At 35.4% G+C, this 23,610-nt stretch overlaps 1 protein-coding gene across 5 annotated transcripts in view; it reads left to right on the top strand.

Annotated features, from left to right (window-relative positions):
• usp15 (ubiquitin specific peptidase 15) overlaps positions 1 to 22,664 on the top strand; it is a 47,432-nt gene extending 24,768 nt beyond the window's left edge. For 2 of the 5 annotated variants that reach the window (XM_012958643.3, XM_012958644.3), the window contains 15 exons: positions 336 to 509; positions 1,248 to 1,406; positions 2,279 to 2,503; positions 3,431 to 3,514; positions 3,608 to 3,702; positions 3,786 to 3,977; positions 4,743 to 4,858; positions 7,263 to 7,538; positions 10,247 to 10,317; positions 13,543 to 13,658; positions 14,182 to 14,331; positions 16,529 to 16,632; positions 18,656 to 18,744; positions 20,541 to 20,771; positions 21,263 to 22,664. In XM_012958643.3, coding sequence (XP_012814097.1) covers positions 336 to 509; positions 1,248 to 1,406; positions 2,279 to 2,503; positions 3,431 to 3,514; positions 3,608 to 3,702; positions 3,786 to 3,977; positions 4,743 to 4,858; positions 7,263 to 7,538; positions 10,247 to 10,317; positions 13,543 to 13,658; positions 14,182 to 14,331; positions 16,529 to 16,632; positions 18,656 to 18,744; positions 20,541 to 20,726 — 2,037 coding nt within the window. In that variant the 3' untranslated portion in view covers positions 20,727 to 20,771; positions 21,263 to 22,664. 5 annotated transcript variants of the gene reach the window in all.
• The last annotated feature ends 946 nt before the right edge of the window (positions 22,665 to 23,610 follow it).

The following is a 23,610-nucleotide window of genomic DNA, read 5'->3' as shown; positions in this document are numbered from 1 at the left end:
TGACAAGGTTGTTGGAGTGGAGAGCCTTCTGCCCATGCCTGGAGGCAGCAGGAGCCAGTCTGTGCATTAGCAGGGTTTTGTTTTTTATGAGAGACATGAACAGGAAGTGGGGGGGGGGGGGGGGGCTTCACTCTGCACAAGGAAGCAAAGGAAAGGATCAACTTCTAACTGAGGAACCAGGTCAGACAGAATGCTGGGGCAAAGGTAGGTAATTCTGGAGGCTGTTTAGAGTAATAGTAATAACCTTTAAAAAAAAAGGTTTACTTATTCTTTAATATAATTTAGTAGAGAAAATTATTTGTGAAGCAATATTTTTTCTCTCTATCATTCCCCAGTGTCTGAGCAATACCCCTCCACTTACTGAATACTTCCTTAATGACAAGTATCAAGATGAATTAAACATGGATAACCCTTTAGGAATGCGAGGTGAAATAGCCAAATCCTATGCAGAGCTCATTAAACAAATGTGGTCAGGAAAATACAGCTATGTAACACCAAGAGCATTTAAGGTTTGAATTTTCTCATCTCAAAAATGTGCTTTGCATTTATACTTTATTTGCATGGTTTTGTAAAGGCAATAGTACTTAAAGTTTGCAGACATTATGTGTGCCTGTTGATTTTACCGTCTTTAAATTAAAGGAGAAGGAAAGGCTAACAGAGTTAATCTCAAGCTGCAGGCATACCTTCAGTTTTCTCAATAGTGCCCTTAAGTCTCATCCATATTTCACCTGTTCAGATGATCAGAAGCCTCATGGGGAAAAAAATGCTGAGCTCTGTAAACAAAATTCCCATAATGCCTCGCTCCTGCACCAAGACCCCTGTACATGCGCGGTTTGTAAGACTATGAGGAAGCTTCCTGCTGTATGGCACAGAGCACACATTCCTAAGGGAGGGGGAGGGAGTTCTTAGCATTTTTATGGGAGGAGGGAGCAGGAGAGAGGAGAAAGCTGGGCAACATTAAGAACAACATGTTTACAAAAAGAAGAAATCCTGTGTTCTTTTTGGTAGAGGACTCAGTGCAGCTTTTCTTTGAGTGCTTATGGCTGTATTTACATAGACCTTTCTGATAAAGCTTACTTAGTTTTTACCTTTCCTTCTCCTTTAACTTATACATCTGACACTTTTTTACTTCTGATTCTGGTTTGTTAGATTTAAATGAATACACATAAAATAAACTACTGTATGACGTTTTAGAATATGACTAAACAAATCCTTGTAAAATTGATTATTCTTTGTGTACTTCTTAGACTCAGGTGGGGCGTTTTGCACCACAGTTTTCTGGTTATCAACAACAAGATTGCCAGGAATTGCTTGCATTTTTATTAGATGGCTTACATGAAGATTTGAACCGAATTCGAAAGAAGCCTTACATACAATTAAAAGATGCAGACGGAAGGCCAGACAAGGTGAGGAATGAAAATGTATTGGCCCTTAATTCTACTAACCATCAAGCAAGCACACCTTTGCAGCATCATTTTATATTTATTTAAAGCTGACCATACATTAAAAAATCTGCTTGTTTGCCAAATGAGGGGACCTTTCCCTGAAATGCCCACCTTGAGGTGGGTGAAAACGGTGTGGTTTGATCTCTTGGCCCTAGGGTTAAACGTCTGGACAACAACGACAGGGATACAGGTCGTCAGAGCAAGGGCTGCATCAGTAAGCTGATGCAGTTCATGATCCGACAGGGAAATCAAACCTGCTTAATGACACAACCAATTTTTGGCCAGATATCAGTATGGTCCCCATACATAGGCAGATAAGCTGCAGTGTATGACCACTTTATGTGCCTTTATGAAGCAGATCTTTTTTTGGCTGAAGGTTTTGCCGATGTGGGAACCAAAGTATGTGTTTTTTTTTTTTGCTCTCGCTATAACTGTGCAAAAGATCATGACCAAGCTTCTTTGGTGATGAGAGATGTATTAGTGCATGCAGATCCTAGTTTATGCATATACAGTATAAGGAATGTCTAATTGAAATTGATAACTTTTTTTTCCCCTGGCTAATGCACCTCTTTAGAAAAAATGCATTGGCTGATGGATCTGCTCTCTGCCACCATCTTATCACTATTTCCTAAGCCTCCCTTGTGCCTAGCTAGATTATTGGGAAATATTTCTATAGTGTGCATGTGTCTTAGAATCAATGGAGAATACTGGTAAGATGGCAGTAAAAAAGCAATTGTTTTTTGAAAGACCAATTTTTGGGGAAAGATCTGTTATAGATTATACTCCAAAATTGTTAATAGTGCTTAAACTTAGACATGTTTCTTACGTTACAGGTAGTTGCTGAAGAAGCCTGGGAGAACCATATAAAAAGGAATGACTCAATTATTGTTGATATATTTCATGGGTTATTTAAGTCCACTTTAGTATGTCCTGAATGTTCTAAAATATCTGTAACGTTTGATCCTTTCTGTTACCTTACTCTTCCACTGCCTATGAAAAAAGAACGTGCATTAGAAGTTTATCTAGTAAGAATGGACCCACTTGCCAAACCTATGCAGGTAAGATGTGTTCTGTGGATGTCATATTCCAGGAACAAAATGTATAACGCTGAACTTTCTAAATTGTTAAAACATTATTATAGGATGGTGTCTACTAACTCTAAAGCAATTTTTACATAAAATAAATTTTTTTAATGATTTCCTTTTACTTTGTAATAATAAAACAGCCTAAAACAGGTATGGGACTTATTGTTTGTTTACAAGAAAAATTTTGTCATTCAAGTTACAGTCATCATCATGGTTCTACTGTGTTTTATTGGAATATATTGACATAGGTTAATCAGTTTCCTGACTGTATTTACCTGTATTTATTCATATAAACGCAAGAACTGCAATCTTCACAGCAACCAGTTGATATTATCAGTAGACATCAATGGGGAAGTATCTTCTGGACAAATTGTAAGGAGGAATTGTAGAATATTGGCTTATTGGTGTCTTGTCTATGGCAATTATTAGGTCACTTGGAATCACCACTGTTTTCTTTAGCAGTATAAACCATATTAAAATGTTTGCTTTTAAAATCCATAATAGTAAATTGTGCTTTTATTTCCACGTACTATAACAGTACTTTTAATTTTAATTGAATTGATCAGATTTTACTAAAACTGAATTTGATCAATATTAACTGGAAAAAAAATGTAATGTGTTTTTTAATTAGTTACTACAAGTATTTCAACCCTGTTTCCTAGTTACAAGATGCCTACTTTTTTGGTTTCAGGCAGGTTTAGGATGGAATTCTACTTATGCTTGTGTAGGTTTAGAACTATATTAGAGAATGAGAGTTGTTTTTTTGGTTTTTTTTTAAACCCAAGACATTCTTCAAATCCCCCACCACTGAAAACTCTATTACTGCCCTGTTTGCCTACCTGTTCATGAAAATATTTTGAGCCAGTTATCTGGTACAATTAAATTTTTCATTTGTTTCAGTATAAAGTAATTGTTCCAAAAATTGGAAACATTATGGACCTTTGCACAGCCCTTTCCTCATTATCAGGCATTGCCCCAGAAAAGGTATGTTTCTTCACAGAGCAAACATTTATTTAAAAATGTGTTCATGGGAAATAATAGAAACTCTCTGAATTGAATTTCCACTTTCCATTTCAGATGGTAGTTACTGACATCTACAATCACAGATTTCACAGGATATTTGCAATGGATGAAAACTTAAGTAGTATTATGGAGCGTGATGACATTTACGTGTAAGTATAAACTAAAAGCATAATTCATTTTAGTACTCGTTTTTATTGTGTTTTTTTTTTATTACATATTTTTTTTTTTTCAGATTCGAAACATCCATCAATAGAACAGAAGATACAGAACAGGTTATAATTCCTGTTTATTTACGAGAAAAATTTCGTCATACAAGTTACAGTCATCATCATGGTTCTACTTTGTTTGGACAACCATTTCTTATTACTGTGCCTAGAAATATTACTGAGGATAAACTTTATAATCTGCTCTTGTTAAGAATGTGGTAAGAATTTTTTTTTATATATAAATGTTCTCTTACTTAGTAATTCCATCAGTGATTTTGATTTTTTAAGACTCGCTTATAGCATGAAGGTATTCTCGCCAGAACCAAGTTCAAACTGTCTGACATTGGTATTGAGAAATCTGTCAGTGATTGTCAAAAATGTTTATTTGAAGGGCCTTTGGTCTGGATCCTCCTTGAGTGTCCAACCTTTGTTAAGGGCCCCCTTATCTTATACATGGGTACAGGTATAGTAAAATAGTAAGCTGGGCTTTAGGTTTATCTAGGAAAATTAACTGACCATTACACTGACAGTGTGTACCTTTGTCCAGGTACTCTGTTTCTATGGAATCCTTTTCACAATTATTACTACAGTGTTACTGCTGCAGCGCCTCTAAATACCTAATAAATGTAGAACTACTCTGTTGAGTGACTTTGTACTAGCAATATATAATTATGTTCTTACTCATACTTTCCATCTAAAAACTCCCACATTGGCCTGCAGTGTAATGACTTAGGCCATCAGATTGCAATGACTGGTCAAAACTTCTCACTTCTCTTTTTTGAGAGGTTTTATATTTGTCCTTAAGCAAAATTATTTATTAGTGTGTAATGTTTCCAAGGTTCATTATGAGGAAGTATGGGAGATATATAAATCTTTAGGTGCCAGTTGCTATATTTTGAATAATGGATATGAAATTATTTAACCATTATGATTACCTGTTATAGCTAATTGAAATATGTTCCCATATTTATTATTTTTGACAGCCGATATGTAAAAGCCACAAATGACACTGAAGAAAATGATGGGTCTTTGCACTGCAATAAAGAACATACTGTCAATGGAAATGGCCCAAATGGTATCCATGAAGAAGGTTCACCAAGTGAGTTTTTAGCTGTTCAATAGTTCATCAAAATTTCCGCTTTTATGCAATATTAAAGATACTATAGGAATGGAAGGTGTCTGACTAAATTACTTTTTAGGGTTTTACAATTTCCCTAAATATGTAAAATATTTAAAGTGGGCCAGAACATTGCCATACATTCATAATATCTATTTTACCATTACATTTTTATATTCATACTACACAAGTGCTCAGCCTTGGATTATAGCCTGAAACTGTTCAAGGGCAGGCTGGTTATGGTGGCCAGTTTATGCAAGTGCAGCCTTGCTGGCTATACTTCTGCCTGAGTCTTAACTCAGGTTTTAAATCTTCTGAACAAAACTTACTCATATTTAAGTAGATTCCAGCTGGACAGATTGATAAATCCATTTAGCCAATCATCACATAAGTTCATGTATGCAGTCATTGACCGAATGGTCTGCATGGCTGCTGCTTGGACCACTGTGTATGGCTGTATTGGCCATAGATCTGCTAAGCTGTTGTGTTGAATTTACTAGTCTGCCTACTTTAGGCAATTGAGAAGCTGTTATTGGGAGTCCTAGGAATGTACTGAATCCACTATTTTAGGATTCACTTATACCCCGAATCCATAAAACATTCCTCCAAATACTGAACTGAAACCAAATCTTAATTTGTATATGCAAATTAGGCTATGAAAAGGCTAAAGCGTGCCATTGGTGCAGTGCATGGTGGAAAATTTTCAACTCCTGCACTTATATGATGAAAAGTCACGTAATTTTAAGTGTTCAGATTAATTCGGCCAAGCACATGGATTCAGCCAAATCCTGCTAAAAAAAAGTTTGAATCTTGCCCAAATCCCGGATTCGGCACATCCGTAATTGGGACAGAAGACACGGCTGAATTACAAACTAAATTGCTAAATTGCACATGTAGTTCCCAGTGGCAACCAATCCAGTATTTGCTTTCAATTGCAAACCTGTAGTCAGATATTGGCAGCTGCTCCTGTGCAATTTAGCACTTGCATTTGTAAATTCACTATTACCTTTTGTGATCCTGAAATTGAGCTTACATTTACAAATCAATTTCCATAAGATTATATTGGCATATTCATGGCTACTTTGTCTCTCTGTTAAAATTCCAAGCCTTTTGTAATTTGCACAGGCTCAGAAGGCATGGATTTTTTAATTTTCTGAACCATGTATGGCTCTTAAAGGTAGATTGCTGAGGTTTTTTAAACAAACTTTATTTACTACAGGATGTAATACTTTGTTTCTGTGATTTTTTAATTATATACCCAGAATAAAAGTCCTACACAGTATATACTATGGTACTGTTTCTGAAGCAAACATTATTATTTTTTACCGGCACATTATACCTACATTTATATAAAATACACACTCACGTCTGCATCCTTCTCAAAAAGTCATTGGGAACCTCAAAGGTACCTCAAAAGGTACTTTTTAACTGGCTAAAATATGCCAGCTGAAAGGCACTAAAATATGCCAGCTGAAAGGCACTGCATATTGCATGTATATCTATATATGTAAACTATCTTGTGTTTGTATCTTTTCTCTCTCTCTCTCTCTCTCTCTCTCTCCCTCTCTCTCTCTCTCTCTCTCCCTCTCCCTCTCCCTCTCCCTCTCCCTCTCCCTCTCCCTCTCCCTCTCCCTCTCCCTCTCCCTCTCCCTCTCCCTCTCCCTCTCCCTCTCCCTCTCCCTCTCCCTCTCCCTCTCCCTCTCCCTCTCCCTCTCCCTCTCCCTCTCCCTCTCTCTCTCTCTCTCTCTCTCTCTCTCTCTCTCTCTCTCTCTCTCTCTCTCTCTCTCTCTCTCTCTCTCTCTCATGACAGCACTATATAAATAATAAAAATTGGCCTCCACAGCTATTGTATGCAATGCTGAATGTATGCGATAACAAAAAACATATAAAGGGTTGGTGCAGTATTAATAAAGCTAAACATAATTTTTGCCAAATGTTAAAGCATTTATAACTTATAATATGGAACATATACCTTTTTATAAAGGGTAACATGGATACACAGCACTGTACATTCTTACAATGTACAAAAGTACACACAGGGAGAAGTATTACAATAAATAAGTATAAATATACAGAGATTAAGTGCCATTTGGTAAAAACACATTAGGAAGGAGGTCCCTGCCCAAGAGCATACAGTCTACGTTAACACAAATATATGTACCCAATAAAAGAAAATGTATATTTTAAAATGTGCTTGGAATTACATTTTCTTTTTGGGGCTAAATCCCGTTAGATAAACCTACAGCTGAAAAAAGCATACAGATGAAGCAATTTCAAACTGCAAACTTATGCATTGAGTTTATTCAATATATTGTTTTGTTTAGGGTTTTTATCTAATTTACTATTACCTGAATGGTTGGAGTAAAGTTATCAAATGCTTTCTAAGGTGAAATGGAAACAGATGAACCAGATGATGAGTCTAGTCAGGATCAAGAGCTTCCTTCAGAAAATGAAAATAGCCAATCTGAAGACTCAGTTGGAGGAGATAATGACTCGGAAAATGGATTGTGCACTGAAGATACTTGCAAAGGACAATCAGTAACGGGACAAAAAAAACGCTTGTTTACATTCCAGTTTTCTAATTTGGGCAGTTCTGATATTACCTATATAAAAGATGATACAAAATATATTCGATTTGATGAAAGGCAACTCAGGTTGGATGGTAAGTTTTAATCATTTTTACCTGTTAAATAGGAAACTGTTTGTTTCAATCTGAAATCATTGTATTTATTTAGTGAAAGGTAGTAGCAAAAATGTTTTTTAAATTTTCTGTGCACATTTCTTAGTACTTAGTACTCATGGGCTCAATGTTTTATTAGCCGAGTTTTTTGTTGCCCAAAAACGCAGCTCCAAAATTAAAAAAATTGCCTTATGTTTCCTTCTGTAAAAAAATAAATAAAGTTTGCAAAATGTGCTATATTTCCTGTGTGCCATTACCTTGGAACCGCTGTTCCAAGAATGTCTAAGGCAGAGAATAAGTGTTTATCGAAGATTTAACCTAGGGGGTGCCAAAGCCCAGTTTTGGAGCCTCTGATCCATTCTTACTCTTCTAATCTTTAAAGCTAACAGTAATAATTGTGTCCACTGCCTAAGGCAAATTTAGTGATACAGACTGCTAATTCTGTAGCTGAGAGGATAAAAAAGTAACTATAGGAATGCTGCCTCATACAGTGCAAATAATTGGCTAACCTAATTAACCAAACATCACTCATACTTACAATTTAGACAGTTTGTTTTAAACCATGGTTTTCTTTAATTGTTTTACATTAACTTTTAGTGCTTGATAATTTTGGGGTGTAAATATATGTATAAACATGATACATTGAGGATTGAGGCAAAGCATATCTATTCCAGAAAACACAAGCATGTTTTTAAACTCACTTGCATTTTCTGTAATTGAATGCTTTTGTTTTTTTTGGTATAATTTGAAAGTGAAGAGTCCATGCTATTACAAACATTTTTTTAATTGATGTTGTTTTTCTAAAATAAAGCGTTTACAAGATATTTAGCTCTGCAGCTTCTCTTTGCCAGTTCTGAAGAAATTTCCTATCCCCTTCCCCCCCGGCTGGGTGATGGGCAACCTCCTGCATGCGATGGTGGTTCCTGCTGACAGGACGAAGAAGTAGTAAGTTCGGGATCCAATGCTACTGTGCATGCCCCTTTAATTTGCATGCCATTGATCCGATTGGCTGGCACCATAGCTAATCAGATCACTGATATGTAAATTAACCAGAAGGAAGGAGCATGCGCAATAGTCCTTTAGGTTTTTCAGCACTTTGTAGTGGGTAGAAAAAGGAAACCAAGATGGACAGGAAATCATAGGTTCATTCAGGACAGGCAAAGAGAAGCTGCAGAGCTAAATATTTTACTAAAACTTTATTTAAAAAATAAAAACTTATTTAAAAATAATTTTAATTTTGCAGGCTGAGAGTTGCACAAAATGATATCAAGAAAGTTATTTTTTTATATTTATTCTACATTTAAGCCTCCTATTTACCCTACAGCCATGTTTATCTGTGTTCTTTTTGATCTCTAAACATTTTAATAAGTTGTGGTTTGAAAATATTTGCAACTTTGTTTCCCATATGTAATGATAAGTTGGGCAGGTATCTCAGGATAAAGCTTTACCTTTACTTAGTGTCAGTGAATATGTGTGCTTTTTACTTATATCTTATTAGAATTAATCTTTTTGAAAGGTATTAATAACCATTTGCTTGGATCTCTTCAAGTCTAAACATACTAAATGTAGTATTAGTACAGTGGCACAGAGGGGTCATTTTGTGGCATTTTTCCCTCAGCAGTTTTAGTAGCCCAAACGCATGGGCCAAACCAGCTGATATTTTCCATTATTCTGTAGGAGAACTGCATAAAAATGCTTCTTATAAGCTGATTTTTGCCTTAATGTTAGAAATGCACATTGTGACATGAAAATTACTTGCCAAGCACTTGAACTACCTCAGTTAGGCAGTTCTCATATAGGACAATGATGGGCTATTTCAGGTATGTTGTCACAGTAGCTTCAATTACCCTGTGTGCCACTGGCCTTGCAATTAAAGTAGAACCTTAGAAGCATTTTGCTAAGTAGCCTAACTTTGTAGTAATGTTAAATTTTATGTGACTTACTTTTTGTTTGTGTCTTTATGCTGCTGCATTACAGAGCCAAAACAGATTCATGTTGGTGCAATGTAGTCATTGGCTTATTGATCTTCCTAAATTTGCAAAGGGCTACTAGGGTAAATACTGTACATGTACCCAATCATTCTTGTCAGTTTTCCTTTATTTCTTTCAAATACTATTATAGCTGATTTAACTGGGAGGTAATATGTACTTTACTCATTTTTAATTAGCCTTAATATTGCTTTATTAACTAATTTCTCTAAAAAATCACTTTAGTACCTATACATTTTAAAGGGAAAGTACAACTTGGAAACGCACATTGCCTAAAAAGTTAACCATCATTGCCACGTCCATATTCATGTAGCTATCCATGTAGAAGCTTTGATGGAATAGCTGTTACGCACCTCCCTGGGTGCCACATTTTAAAAACCTGTCATTGTACAGTACTGCAGAATAAACAGTGTAGTATGTGAGTAGACAAAATATATCATTCACTTACTATTCTCTAGCAGCAGGAGTAGTGATCTGCCATTTTATTTCATCATTGTTCCAATTTTTATCTTTGAAAGTAAAGCTTCTGCTGGAATTACCCCCCTTGGAGTGCTGTATGTTAACTAAGCATACTTGCCAAACATGAGGCTAGTGATAACATATATAAAAATGTGACATTTCCTGTACTCTCCCTTTACTATGATATAACCTATGATTTGTTTTCTTAAAAGCCTCATTGCAAACTAATGCTTTATGTCTTAGAAAGATCTTACCTTGCCTTAGACTGGGATCCCAAGCTAAAGAAAAAATTCTTTGATGAGAATGCAGCAGAGGTAAGCCCCCACAATTAATTCATGTTTAGCAAACCAAGAGTGAAACACTGTGCAAAGCCTGCAGCTTATTAAATATGCTTTGTGCCTGCGGTGCTCCTCAGAAACTGACTTTACACAATGTTGCATTGATTTACTATCGGGTCCAAAACACCTTTTATAAGTAGTAACCTCTGATGTGTCTGAAACTTTTCATAGGGGCTGATTTACTAATCCACGAATCCGAATGGGAAAAATTCAGACTTTTTCGTATTTTTTGCGACTTTTTCGTAGCCGTTACGACTTGCGCAAATTGTCGCGACTTTTTCCATAGCCATTAAAAATTTTGTGAATTGTCGTGACTTTTTCATAGCCATTATGACTTTTGTGAATTGTCGCAACTTTTTCATAGCCATTATGACTTTCGCGAATTGTCGCAACTTTTTCGTATTGAGCGCTCGAAAAAGTCGCAAAATACCGATCATTATGAAAAAAACGCATTCGGACGCTTTTCAGACGTTCGTGGATTAGTAAATGTGCCCCTTAGTGTGGATCACAACACTCTCTCTGGTATTCTCAATTATTGTAGGATTTATGACTCTGTTTGATTTATTTTCCCATTGCTTTTTTTTTTTTTTTAATCTTCCTCTCCCTGTTATTAATATGTATGATGCTATTCATGTTTATCGTTTTCCTTTTTTAAACTCTTTTTTTAGGATGGCTACACAAAGCCTTATTTTTTATTTAAACAGACCAAATATGAACCAGTATGAAAGCTGCCATCCAAGAGCCCTCCTCTTAAGGTTCAGGCATTTGGTGTTTTATTCATAAATTGCCAATAAAAAAAAGCCATTTAAATGACCAATAAAAAAGCCTTTTAAAAATTCAAATATGTTATCTCAAGAGTCTATGAAGATTCTCATTCATCCAGGTCATGATATATAGTATCTAGTTGAATTTTTCTTGAAAACGTTTCACCACTCATCCGAGTGGCTTCTTCAGTTCAAATGACTGGTAGGGAATTCCCCGGTATTTAAACCCTTTATGGTAGTTCAGACACAGACCATTAAGGGTTTAAATACCGGTAAATTCCCTACCAATCATTTGAACTGAAGAAGCCACTCAGATGAGTGGTAAAACGTTTTCAAGAAAAACTCAGAAAAGACCAGTTGTTTTAGACTTAATTCTACTAGATACTGTTATCTTAAGAGCACTATTTAAGAAATTAACTGCAGTTAAATGTTTTTGATAAGATAATTATATAACCCCTTTACAGTATTTTTCCTAATTGGGATTTATTATTATTATGGACAGTTTGATATTCTGAGACAATTTGCAATTGGTCTTCACTTTTTATTTTTTGTGGTTTTTGATTATTTAGCTTTTTGTTCAGCAGCTATCCAGTTTGGAATTTCAGCAGGTATCTGGTTGCTAGGGTTCAAATTACTCTAGCAACTAGGCAGTGGTTTAAATGAGAACTGGAATATGAAGAGGAGCGATATATAATGAAAAGTAGCAATAACAAAAAAAATTGTGGTTTGGTCTTGGCTGCTGGGGTCAGTGACCCCATAAAAGTTGGAAAGAGCCAGAAGTAAATAATTAAAAAATTAGAATAAAAAATGAAGACCAGTTAAAAAGTTGCTAATAACTGGCCATTAACTTAAAGGTAAACTACCCCTTTAAAAGATTGTGTGACCAAGCTGTTCTGTTTCTTGCTGACATTGCACATACAATACCTTGGAGTGATTTATCCTGTTTCCTAAACAGCATCAAAATATACCTATACTACATACATGCATGCATGCAGATTCTCTTTTGTTTACCTATAATGGCATACTCTTGAAATAGCAATTGTCCTTTCATTACACAAATTACCAACATACACCTTACCTATACCTTATACTCCACTACCCTAATCCATAGGTGTCTACATTCAGAATAAAAATTGCCCTACACAGTTATTCCCGAGCTCCCTCAGCCTGAATTTGTAGCTTTGCTCGGCAGAGAAAAATCATAGGCAGGGAAAGGAAATGTCACTATTGGAGTGAAAGTATACACTGAACTGCCAAACATAAATGTAAATGCATTTTTAACACAGATATACATGATTCCAAAGACTTAAAGGCAGCCAGTATAATGCAATCCCTCCCTCAGCTTGTTCCATTTGAACTTTCTGTAGTGGTTTGGTGCCTAGATTCTCTTGGAGAGAGACTTTAAGTCCCAGAATCAGTCACTTGGAGCAAAGCAGGGAGAGGTTGGATCTTTCAATCTGTGGAATCAGTTACAGTATGTGTGTGTGTCTAAGAAAAATAGTAAATTTAAATGTATTCATATCAGAAAGGGGGTGGTGTATTTTCCCTTTAATGCTGTCACAGCAGCACTTCCAAAATTGTATTATTGGGTATCTGGTAACTACGTTCAGTAGCATTAACCTAAAAAAGTGTTAAAACAGAACTTTCAATTCATATTCAACAAAACCATTTAATTACACAAATGTGTCGCTCAGGCTTTCAAAAAAAATCCTTATCATGGGCTTAAAGGTAACTAAGACAATTTTAATGATGCATAACATGGTTGGTATGAGTTATGTCTTTATTTTACTTGGCCTCAAAAAATTTTGTGTACTGTAATATTTCATTATTTGGAATAGAAAATATATAATAAATATAAAATGAAAGGGAGAGTAAAACTTCCAGATATGTGTACAAAAGTAAATTAGAGGGAAAAAAATTAATTTGTCAGAAGGTCAACAGTCACTATTGTAAAAAGGATCCCTAAACTGCAGTGTATGTTTTATAAATCAGATAATACTATTTCTCATATAGTTTATATATTTAACAACTAATTTGTGGGATCTTAAAGCTAACATGATTCCCTGCTGAAAATGCACTTGTGCTGTAAGTCGCTGAAAAGCCAGACTGCATTCCATATGTCTGACTAGTGTTTATGCACTATGCTGTATTCCTATTGCAGTCACGCAATGCAAGTAACGTACCAACAACTTGCTCTGAAATCACATTAAGAATCAACTCCTTTTGGGAGCTGTATGGAAATCATATGGAAATGAGTTTTGTATTTGTATGTGAGCCTTCAGCAGGTTTGAATCTGTGTTGCATGAGCTCTCACCCACTATTTGAACTTCCTGACCTGTCATGACAATGTGCCCTTGCTTTGGTGCATTTAATGCCAAAGTATTCATAGTAATTCTTTGTACCTTTCTAATTGTTCTTTGCATTATAATTTTTACAGGACTTTGAAAAACACGAAAGCGTGGATTTTACTCCACAGAAAAAAGCATTTATGAAATTAAAAGATTGCATTGAACTGTTCACAACTAAGGAAAAACTGGGGGCTGAGGATCCATGGTAAGCTCACTTGAGGATTATTACCATCTCATTATTTTTCTTTTTTGTAGGGGCCCATTTTGTATTGCAAATTGCAAATATTTGCATAGGCTTAAATGGGTCTTGTAGTTTGCTTTTTCTTAAAATTAGATATTTTTAAATGACTGGGGCAACATTGCCACCCCTAAATAATGGACCACCTTCATTAAAAAAAATATTTATATAATATAGAATAAACTTTTTTGAGGCTTGACCACAAAACATATTTATTATTTAAAAAGCATTTATAAGAGAACAAGAAAAATATTTAAGGTTGAAGAGGCCGTTGGCCTTCTTTTTGTGCATCTACTCAAAAATTAGCTATCGTATTAATTTAAAAAAAAAACCAAAAAAAAAAAAACCTGCGTTGAAACCTGCGTATATATATTATGTTTATATAAAAAAAAGTAATTTATTAGAACCATTTAATTCAAGTACAATTTTTACAATAGATTTGTGATTGAATTATTATACTAAAATTCCTAAAGGCATTTATTTTATGTAGGTACTGTCCGAACTGCAAAGAACATCAGCAAGCAACCAAAAAATTAGATCTCTGGTCCTTGCCCCCTGTTCTTGTGGTACATTTGAAACGTTTCTCTTACAGTAGATACATGAGAGATAAACTGGATACACTGGTTGATTTTCCTATAAGGTAAGTACAGAATGTAGCAGAATTGTGTAGATTTCTTACTGAGAATTTGAAAATTCTGCACACTTCTCAGTTTTCAATCCATTTCATTTTGTTTGTATAATCATTGTTCTTATTTCTTTAAATGCTTGTAGCCCATACGTTTTTTTAACTTCATAAAAAGGCTACAGTTTATTGTTTTTTTGTTTTGTTTTTTTTTTACAATGTCATTTTACATAAAGTAAACAACAGTTTAATCACTAAGACTACACAACTTTGATACAGGTAAACTGTTGTGATATGTCAATACATAAAAACTTTAAAGTCAGCAGTTTAATTATTTCAACTGACACGTCTAACTATTTTGCACTAGTCATTAAGAAGATGCATATAGCTTAAAGTCAGTAAAAATGCAGCCTTCTTGAGATTTCAATCCTTGGATTAGCAGTTTCTTAAATGTATGAAATGTATTCCCTATAACTGCAGGTGCCAACAACTTTTACAAGGCATATATATGCATCAATAATTTTTGTTTTGTAGACTGATAATCATATTCTCACTCCATGGTTTATTTAATGAAGGGTGAAAGTAAACATTTGGAGTATTTTCGCCAAAAATGAAAATTCACCACAACATTAGCAATTTACTAAAAGGAGAGTACCTCAATTTAAGTTTGCGTTGGTTACATTCATCTTGTGTGAAACTTAGAATTTTCACCAGTTTATTATGGCACAAAAACAAACTTTACTCGCTTCAGGTTTTTGAGCTGCCATTATAAAGATACAGCAGCTGCTTTAGCATCTCATTGTCTATATCAGTGCTGTCCAACTGGCGACCCCCCTCTGTGTGCCCCCCCCACCTATCTGACTGCTTTGATGGTTTACCTTTGTGTAAGCTTTAAATGGTATCAGTATATCAGTACTGAGATTAACTGGCCCCCTGCATGGTTCACACTTCAGATTCAGGCTGTAATTCCCCTGTATTGTTTAAACATGGCTTTCCCTGTGTTGTTCACACCTTTTAATCCCTGTATTGTTCACCCACTGCGTTTTTCACACCTCAGGCTCAGGCTGTAATCACCCACATTGTTCACCTGTTCACACCTCAGAGTATGGCACATACAGGCAGGGTAGGGCAGGCAGATTATGGCACATACAGGCAACATAGGGCAGGCAGAGTATGACACACAGGCATCATAGGGTAGGCAGAATATGGCACACACAAGCAGTACTCTGCCTGCCCTATGATGCCTGTGTGTGCCATACTCTGCCTGCCCTATGCTGACTGTGTGTGTCATACTCTGCCTGTCCTATGCTGCTTGTAGGAGTTGAACCTGGCAGGGGTTTGTTCTGGGAGTTTGTTAGCAGTTGGAAATAGCCATTAAATGGTCCCTAAGGTGTGTAATTATGTGCTGGGGGTTGCTGTGCTATCCACAGGGGAGGAGGAGGCATATGAATTTAAGGGTGTGTCTTAATATGACATAATATAATTCTTTCACATATGACTGATGGTTGACATCCCAGAGGTGAGGACCAAGCATTTGGGTTTTTGCTGTGCTACCACCATTGTGATAACAAAGATATGGTTTGAAGTGGGTGTGGTTCAAAAAGGGGGAGTGGTCAAAACTGGCTTCCATTAGCAGCCCTCCGCCATGTACGCTAGAGAAATTCCAGCATGTTTGCAGCACATTATGCTCACTACATCATACTTGAAAAATATATAAACCCCCACAAAAAAATTGAATTGGTGAACAGCTTCTTTGAAATCTTTAAATACCTCCCATTTAATCCCCTGCCCCTTAATCACTCAGGATTCCTTCTCCTCTACCTCACTTGGCCCCCTCGTTTGGGAATTTACTTTGATTGTTGACTACTGAGCATGCTCAGTTCTTCTGGACTCATAAGCACGCCCTCCAGTCTAGCAGCCAATGAAGAGATGGCTGTGCTGGTTTCCATAGAAACACTGCTCTGTCTGTGCATTCTCGTGGAGAAACATGTTTATGTGAGGGAAATTGTCTGTTGGGTGAAAGCTGCTATTTGTTTTAGAAAAATGTTATGATGCTGTACGAATCATGCAGTTGGGGTGGGGGACATGTTCCCAACCTTTATACACGGTAGGAAAATATAGGGTTTACATGTCCTTTAATATTTAACGTAAATATTGAATGCCATTGCATTTAGGTAAACCTGTTGTAATTTACATCTTTCTTCTTTTCCAACAGTGACCTTGACATGTCAACATTTCTTATTAATCCAAACGCGGGTCCTTGCTGTTATAATTTAATTGCTGTGTCAAACCACTATGGAGGAATGGGTGGCGGCCACTGTAAGTTCCTCTACTAAATCTATTTTTAACTTTATTCAGTATGCATACAGTATGTGCATTAGCAACTCATCTTGTGTTACTAAAATACTCAAAGTTAAAAACCATTAGATACCAGGTGATTCCATTTTTAATGTCTGTTCAAAGGTAACTTATAGCATGAAAACTTTAGCCCCTTTTCATCTAAAATATATTTTAAAATATATATTTATTTTAAATATTTAAAAACAGAACCGTAATGAATACATTACAATGTAATTTTTGCATTTTTTAGATTTCTGTTAGGAGTTGTCTATACCAAACAATGTAGGTCTCTTTAAAAATCTATTGCATAAAACAGCCTAGATGTAAAACCGTGATTAATCTAAATAGACTATTTTCATAAAAATACATTTTTAAAAAAAAAATGTGCCCTTGGGTAATCCTAAATAGAAAATTGCCATTTTAAGTACTAAGGGCAGCCCCTGGGATCATACGACTCATGGTGCACTCAAACAATCCAATGGCACACATACATGTTAGGTCACATCAGCCAAGCAGAGTTCTGTCTTTTACTCCCATACTTCTTCTTGTTACAGTTAGAGCTGCATTATTTCCTGTCAGGTGATCTCTGAGGAGCACACAGACCATCACTAAATGGTCACTCACAGTAAAAGATGTTAAAGGGCGATATTTACTGATTATATATATATTTTCCAGTTTGACAAGAGTCTTTAATAGGTCACTTAATATGATATAAACTATCTGTTGGTTAAATAATTATTCTGGGGGTTTCCTTTAAGTAAAGCTATAATCATTCTTTTGTAAGAATGTAAATGAACTTACTTTATCCACCAGCAGCTAATAATCTGTCTTGTGTTTTCTTCTATAATTTTTAAAGTGTGTGTGTATATATATATATATATATATATATATATATAATATAAGGAAATCCTCTAGAAAACCACCATAGTTTATCGTCTTGGTGACAAATCAATGCAGCAGCTTCCAAAATCACTAAACTAAACTTCTAGCATGGGTCTATAGTTCCAATATGCCTTAGACAATGGGAAGAGTAGTCATCTAATGCATAATATTGGAAAATGTATTGACTACAGCTTTTTGTATGCTCTAGTATGCCACTTTTGAACTGTTGAGTGATGTGACCCTATTTAAAATCTATAAATAACTGCCATATGCTGCTGCCTCAAGAGTTCCTGACGCCCAGTCATGGTGGGAAACACTTATGCCTGACAGGATATTATCTAAGACAGCTTTTTACTTTTCACTTTACTGGCAAATCTTTATTCTTCTGGCAACAGGAAATGACAATTCAATGGCAGCACCATTTAAAACTGTTGATCAGCCAAATATAATATAGTGCATGTCTTTAAAATCTGACAAAAAGTGTTGAAACCAAAAATAAAATGAATATCTCAATAACATATTTTACTTAAATATAGGGCATGAAGCATATGCAAATTCTCAGTTGGCCTATCCCTATGCAAAATAATTTGTGTATTATACGCTATCTGCGTTTTGAACATAACGGCAAACAAAATATAGTATTGATATCCGCTCTGTGGACACTCCCTACATGTTTTGTGCTTGTTTGCTGCAGCTTCTAGTATTTGTAGTATAGCTACCAATCTCTGCAGTCTATTGTGTTCCTTTTCCACTGTTTGTCATTGTCCTTTGTGATCTGTGGCATAAGGGAAAAAAATTTAAGCTGAAGAGATTCTTTAGTTCCTGGGGACCTTCTGCAGAGGTGTGTGCTTTCTGCACTTTATTTGTATGAGAGACAGCACTGACCTTATTTTAAGTTAGACCTACAAAGAGTACACTGTACAGTATAAACTGAACTTGAAGCTAAGTTATTGCCTCTGCAGCCTTAATAAAGGAGATTTGTTATATATTGAGTTTGTTCTATCCAAATTATCAATCAAACTTTACCCAACAGTTATAAACTCATACAGCTATACATCATACACTGTTTCCATTATACAGCTTTCTTCTGTTTTAAATGGTTGCTTTTTGTTTTGTTTAGATACAGCTTTTGCTAAAAATAAAGATGATGGAAAATGGTATTATTTTGATGACAGTAGTGTGTCAACTGCATCTGAAGAACAGATTGTGGCAAGTATTTTATAATGTTTCTCTGCATTAACCTTAAATCTTAAAGGTACCTGGCCTATAATGAAGAATCTAGGATTTTTTTTAGAACTCAAAAATTAAAATCAATGACAAGCTGTTTATTTTTTGATTTACTACAAATCTTACAAACTTTTCTAAAATTTCACTGTATGCTAATTGTCTCCAAAAGTGCAATAACTTAACTACATCTTAAAGGTGTGGTTTACTTGAAATTTGAGTATGATGTAGACAGTAATATTGTGAGACAGAACGTAATTGGTCTTTGTTTTTTTTGAATGATTTAGCTTTTTTTTTCTCAGCAGCTATTCAGTTTGAGATTTCAGCAGCTATATGGCTGCTAGGGTCCAATTTACAGTGGTTTAATTGAAAGAGGACCCGAACAGAAAGATAATGAATAACAAGTTAACAATAAAATTTTAGCAATATAAAGACTGAGGGGCTTATCTCATGCTTTTTTGCGTTAAGAAGTGCGAGATAATTAAGTACCGATTTCGCATGCGTTAAGACGCGTATTGCATGCGCAAAAAAACACACAATCGCAAAGCGTTATTTCTATCGCATTATTCTAATGCATGATTCATAAACACATATGAAGCGCTAAACTCACAAAATATCGCTTTAATCTGTGAGAATATTAACACCTACTTGGGGCAGGCGGTACTTAAACAACATTGCAGTTTGTGAGCTTTTGGCAACACAACATGGAGTTTGCAGTCAGATTTTTTCAAGTATGTGATCGTCCTAGAGTGATGCTTCCTCCATTTTTCAGGGAAATGGTAATTTTCAGAACAATAGTTTCAGATAGTAATGGTTACATGCATAATATTGTGTGCTAATATTGCACGCGGCGGAAAATAACACTAACACTGTCCTTTTAGTGAATCGATCGTTAAGTCGAAAAAAATAAGAAGTGATAACATTTTTAACGCATGCTATAAATAGCACTCATTTTATCGACCTTTAGTGAATCGGCCCCTGAGTCCGCAATAATCAAAAAAAGTTAAAATTAAACATCTTTATTATATTATATTATTATTATACTATATTTTGTGATTATTGTGGACTCAAGTCTTTTTATTGCTTTGGTTTTCCCTCTTTTGGTCACTTGAGGGCCAAGTCTGCATGCTTAAATTTTAATTTAATAGCCTTTTTTGACTTTTTCCTTTTTGGCTTTTGTGCAATATTTACAATAAAATTTTAGCCTCACAGGGTAATAGCTTTTTGACTGCACAAGTCAGTGTCCCCTGAAAAAAAAAACTATAAAAAAAAAACATGAAGACCCATTGAAGAGATGCTAAGAATACATGCTAAAAGTTAAAGGTGAACCAACCATTTAACAAAAAACATATATATCCTATTTACCATTCTACTTGTAGGGCTGCCCTTGTTTACTCAGAGTGATCTTCTGAGCACTTTGCAGTTTTTATAGTGGTAGTTTTTGACTGCTGATACCAGGTTTTCTCTGAAAGATTGTATGGGCCTTTTAAAGATTTATACATAATGAGCATTCTTCTGCAATATAAATAAACCCAACTTATATAGTTTATCCCCATAATTAAAACCTTCTTATCTCATTGTCCATGTCTATACCCTCTCCAGTTCCATAATTTCCTTTTTATTAATTGGATCCCAAAAATATAAATTCTGTGTATTCACAGCCTAAAAATTGTCAAAGGGCCCTTGGCACTTGCCCTTCCCTTATTCTCCCTCCATGTAAATTTGTTATTATTGAGCTCTCTTTTTGCAGCTGTTCATGTTGTCTCTTTTCTTTATGACAGTCAAAGGCAGCATATGTGCTCTTCTATCAAAGGCAAGATACCATTACTGGAACAGGTTTTTTTCCCCTTGACAAAGAAGTTAAGCAAGGTGCTTCAGCTGCCACGGGAGCCCCACATGAGAGCGATGAAGAATCGAATGAAGATGAAAACGACATAGAGAATGAAAATTGTATGCACACTAACTAGCAGAGGCCTGTGATGCCATAAGTACAACTGAGAAATGACACTTAGGTGAAATGCCTGCCAAAAATAGGTGGGGGGGGGGGGTTGCCTCAAATTGTGGTATTTTAGATTGTATAATTATTTGGGTTTTTTGTTTTTTTTTATGTTTTACTTATTTATTTTTTACTTTTTGTTGCAAAGTTCTCTACAAGGATGGTGCTATGGAAACTGATCAAACTATTTTTAGCTAGTTTATCTTGTTATTCCCATCAAAATGTATATAAGTAGTCACAAACTAGTTCATTTTTTCTGCTGCTCTTTTAATCAGTTTGCTTTTACTGATTTAGTTATTCCATACTCTTAAATGGCCCATAGTTTAACCATAATTGCCCATAGGCTTGCTTTTATTGGGAGGGAATGCATTTTAGTCTTATGCAGGAATGGCAAAATGTGGGCTGTTGCTTTATAACTTGACAGAGCAGGCTGGTAATAAGCAAATTTGCTTTGGCAAATGACATTTAAGACATTTTTGACGAGTTTTGTTTTTTTTGTTTTCGCAGACCTAGAAAAGCTGGATCATTGAGCCAAGGTTAATGTTAAAACATCTCTGGAATCAGTGCAAACTACTAAACAGCTGTATAAATGATATTGAGGAAAATAGCAAAGGTGTTTTAGCCTTTTGGTGATATAGGTTTGACTGTCTTGGTGATTCTACTTAATGATGCATATTTAATTTGGCCTTCATGATGCTGTGTCAGAGCAAGTTGCAACTGAATGTAAATGTCCCTCATCCCTTGTTGACTTCCTGTTATACTAATTAAAATTGGTGCATACATATGAACTTCTGTAAGTCATGCGTTTCAATTTTGTGTTGTAAATTTTATGAATTTGAATAAGTGAGTTGGTTGGCACAGCGCTCTCCGACAACACTGTAAATGTAACATTTATAAAATGGCACTCTGTGTCAGTGACAATGACTGTGGATTTATCTCAAATTATGTTCTTTTTATTTCACTTCAATTTTTCCCCTTTAAAATGTTAGACTTTTCTCCAGGTTAGGTCTGTGGAATTTCTTTCAGTGTGTGCTCCCTTTATAAGTCACCATGGCCTTACAATTCATCTCAAAGAAAAAATTGCTATGACATAGGACAACTGGCATTTGCATGTTCAAGTATCAGAACTTGTACTGTGTATATCGCATACAAGCCTTTCCTTTTATGTTGGCTAACTGCATTCAAGGGTCCAGGATGCCAAAAAAAAAAATCTGAACCATTAAACATTTTGTAAACCAACTTGTTCATTTGCTGCTTTACCCTGTGATCATGTTTGAAGAATGTACTGTTGTTTTGTATACTGCCTATAACAGGAACTCTAGACATTTTGGGACATGCTTTACATATCTACTACCTGAAGAGTTTCTTTCCTGTCCCTTTGTTTAAAGAAAGACATATGATGTTCTTCACTTGAACTAATATAATAAAAATACAATAGGTTTTAAATTGTGTATTGTAAATAAGAAGTTCACTCTGTGAGTGCACATTTTGGTAAATTATTTTATTTATACATTGGCATTAAGAATATGAATAAATGCATTTGACCAGGAGAAATGAGATATGGCGTTGCTTTCTAGCTCTGTATTAAAGCTAATGTGTTAACATTTGAGATGTCCAGCCTGCCCCCTCGGCCACTTTAGAACTACGACTCCCAGTATCCCATGATAGCCAAAGCCTGTTACAGAATGGTGCAAGCTATAGTTCAGTGTCTAAAGGAGGACAAGCTGGGCATCTCTGTCTTATATCCTGGTATTTTAAAGCTGCTTTGATTTTTGTTTTTTTATGTATAAGGTTATCCTTCTGCATGATGGAGGTAACAGGTTTGTCTGCACTTTAAGTTCACTTCCGTTTACATTTAAATTGTGCATGATTATTTATATAAATTTCAATAAAGTTGTTGAAGGCTTAATTGTTTTGTTTTGTTTTTGTGTAATGTGCTTATAATGATAAATAACACTCTTAGCAGGTAATGTAACACCTACCATTTTTTTAAGAAAGCAGTATAATGTCACTCATATAGGGAGAAAAAACCTAGAACTATTTTAGCCACATAAGGTGAGTCACTTTATGGTTGTTTCCTGCACGTGGATCAATGTTCTTATAACAATCAAATGCAACTATGCAGTATGTAATGGAGGATAAAGGCTAACAACAGTACTAAAAATAACACAATAATAAAGCTCCAACATATTCCACAGTGCTGTACGATAGAAGGGTGCATACACTGAAAGTATAGGTTACATACAAAACTACAGACAAGGGCCCTGTTAAGCATACATTCTACACAACCACCTGCTAATATGTAGCTGCTCTTACATGCAGAAATGAAAGCATTAAGGCTAAGCTTAATCATTTTTATTCATTTCATTCATATTCATTGCAAGAGGTGGATGTAGTAAATGTAACAATTAGGAGGTGGGCGGGCAGGGGGGCTATTGGCCTACTGCATGGAAAGGAGCTGATCACTCACCCTTCCCATTATTTGTGAATTATATTACCATTCCATTATAATTATAGCCTCCTGCTATCATGTCTGTGTCTTTCCAGTGGCTTATCCATAACCAGTCATTGGTTTCATTAGCATTTAAATTTTAAAATTTTTCTTTATATCAGGTAGTTACAATTGTATTGCCCCACGTGACACAAGACAAGACCCGTGGTTGTCACACATGCAGAGGATATTATAGCACATGGGCAGTTTAGAATCTTTCAGTTCATGTGACTGGGAAAAAATGAAACAAGGATTTACTTTTTTGTTGACCACCAGCTGCAGGGTCTGCAATAGTCCATTCAAATGATTGGGAAGCAGCTGTTATTTGGATTGCTGAGGACCATGTTGATTTAAAATGCTTGTA

This window comes from Xenopus tropicalis, chromosome 3 (assembly GCF_000004195.4).
Source record: "Xenopus tropicalis strain Nigerian chromosome 3, UCB_Xtro_10.0, whole genome shotgun sequence".
NCBI classification, from domain to species: domain Eukaryota; kingdom Metazoa; phylum Chordata; class Amphibia; order Anura; family Pipidae; genus Xenopus; species Xenopus tropicalis.
This window is presented reverse-complemented; position numbering and strand designations above follow the sequence as displayed.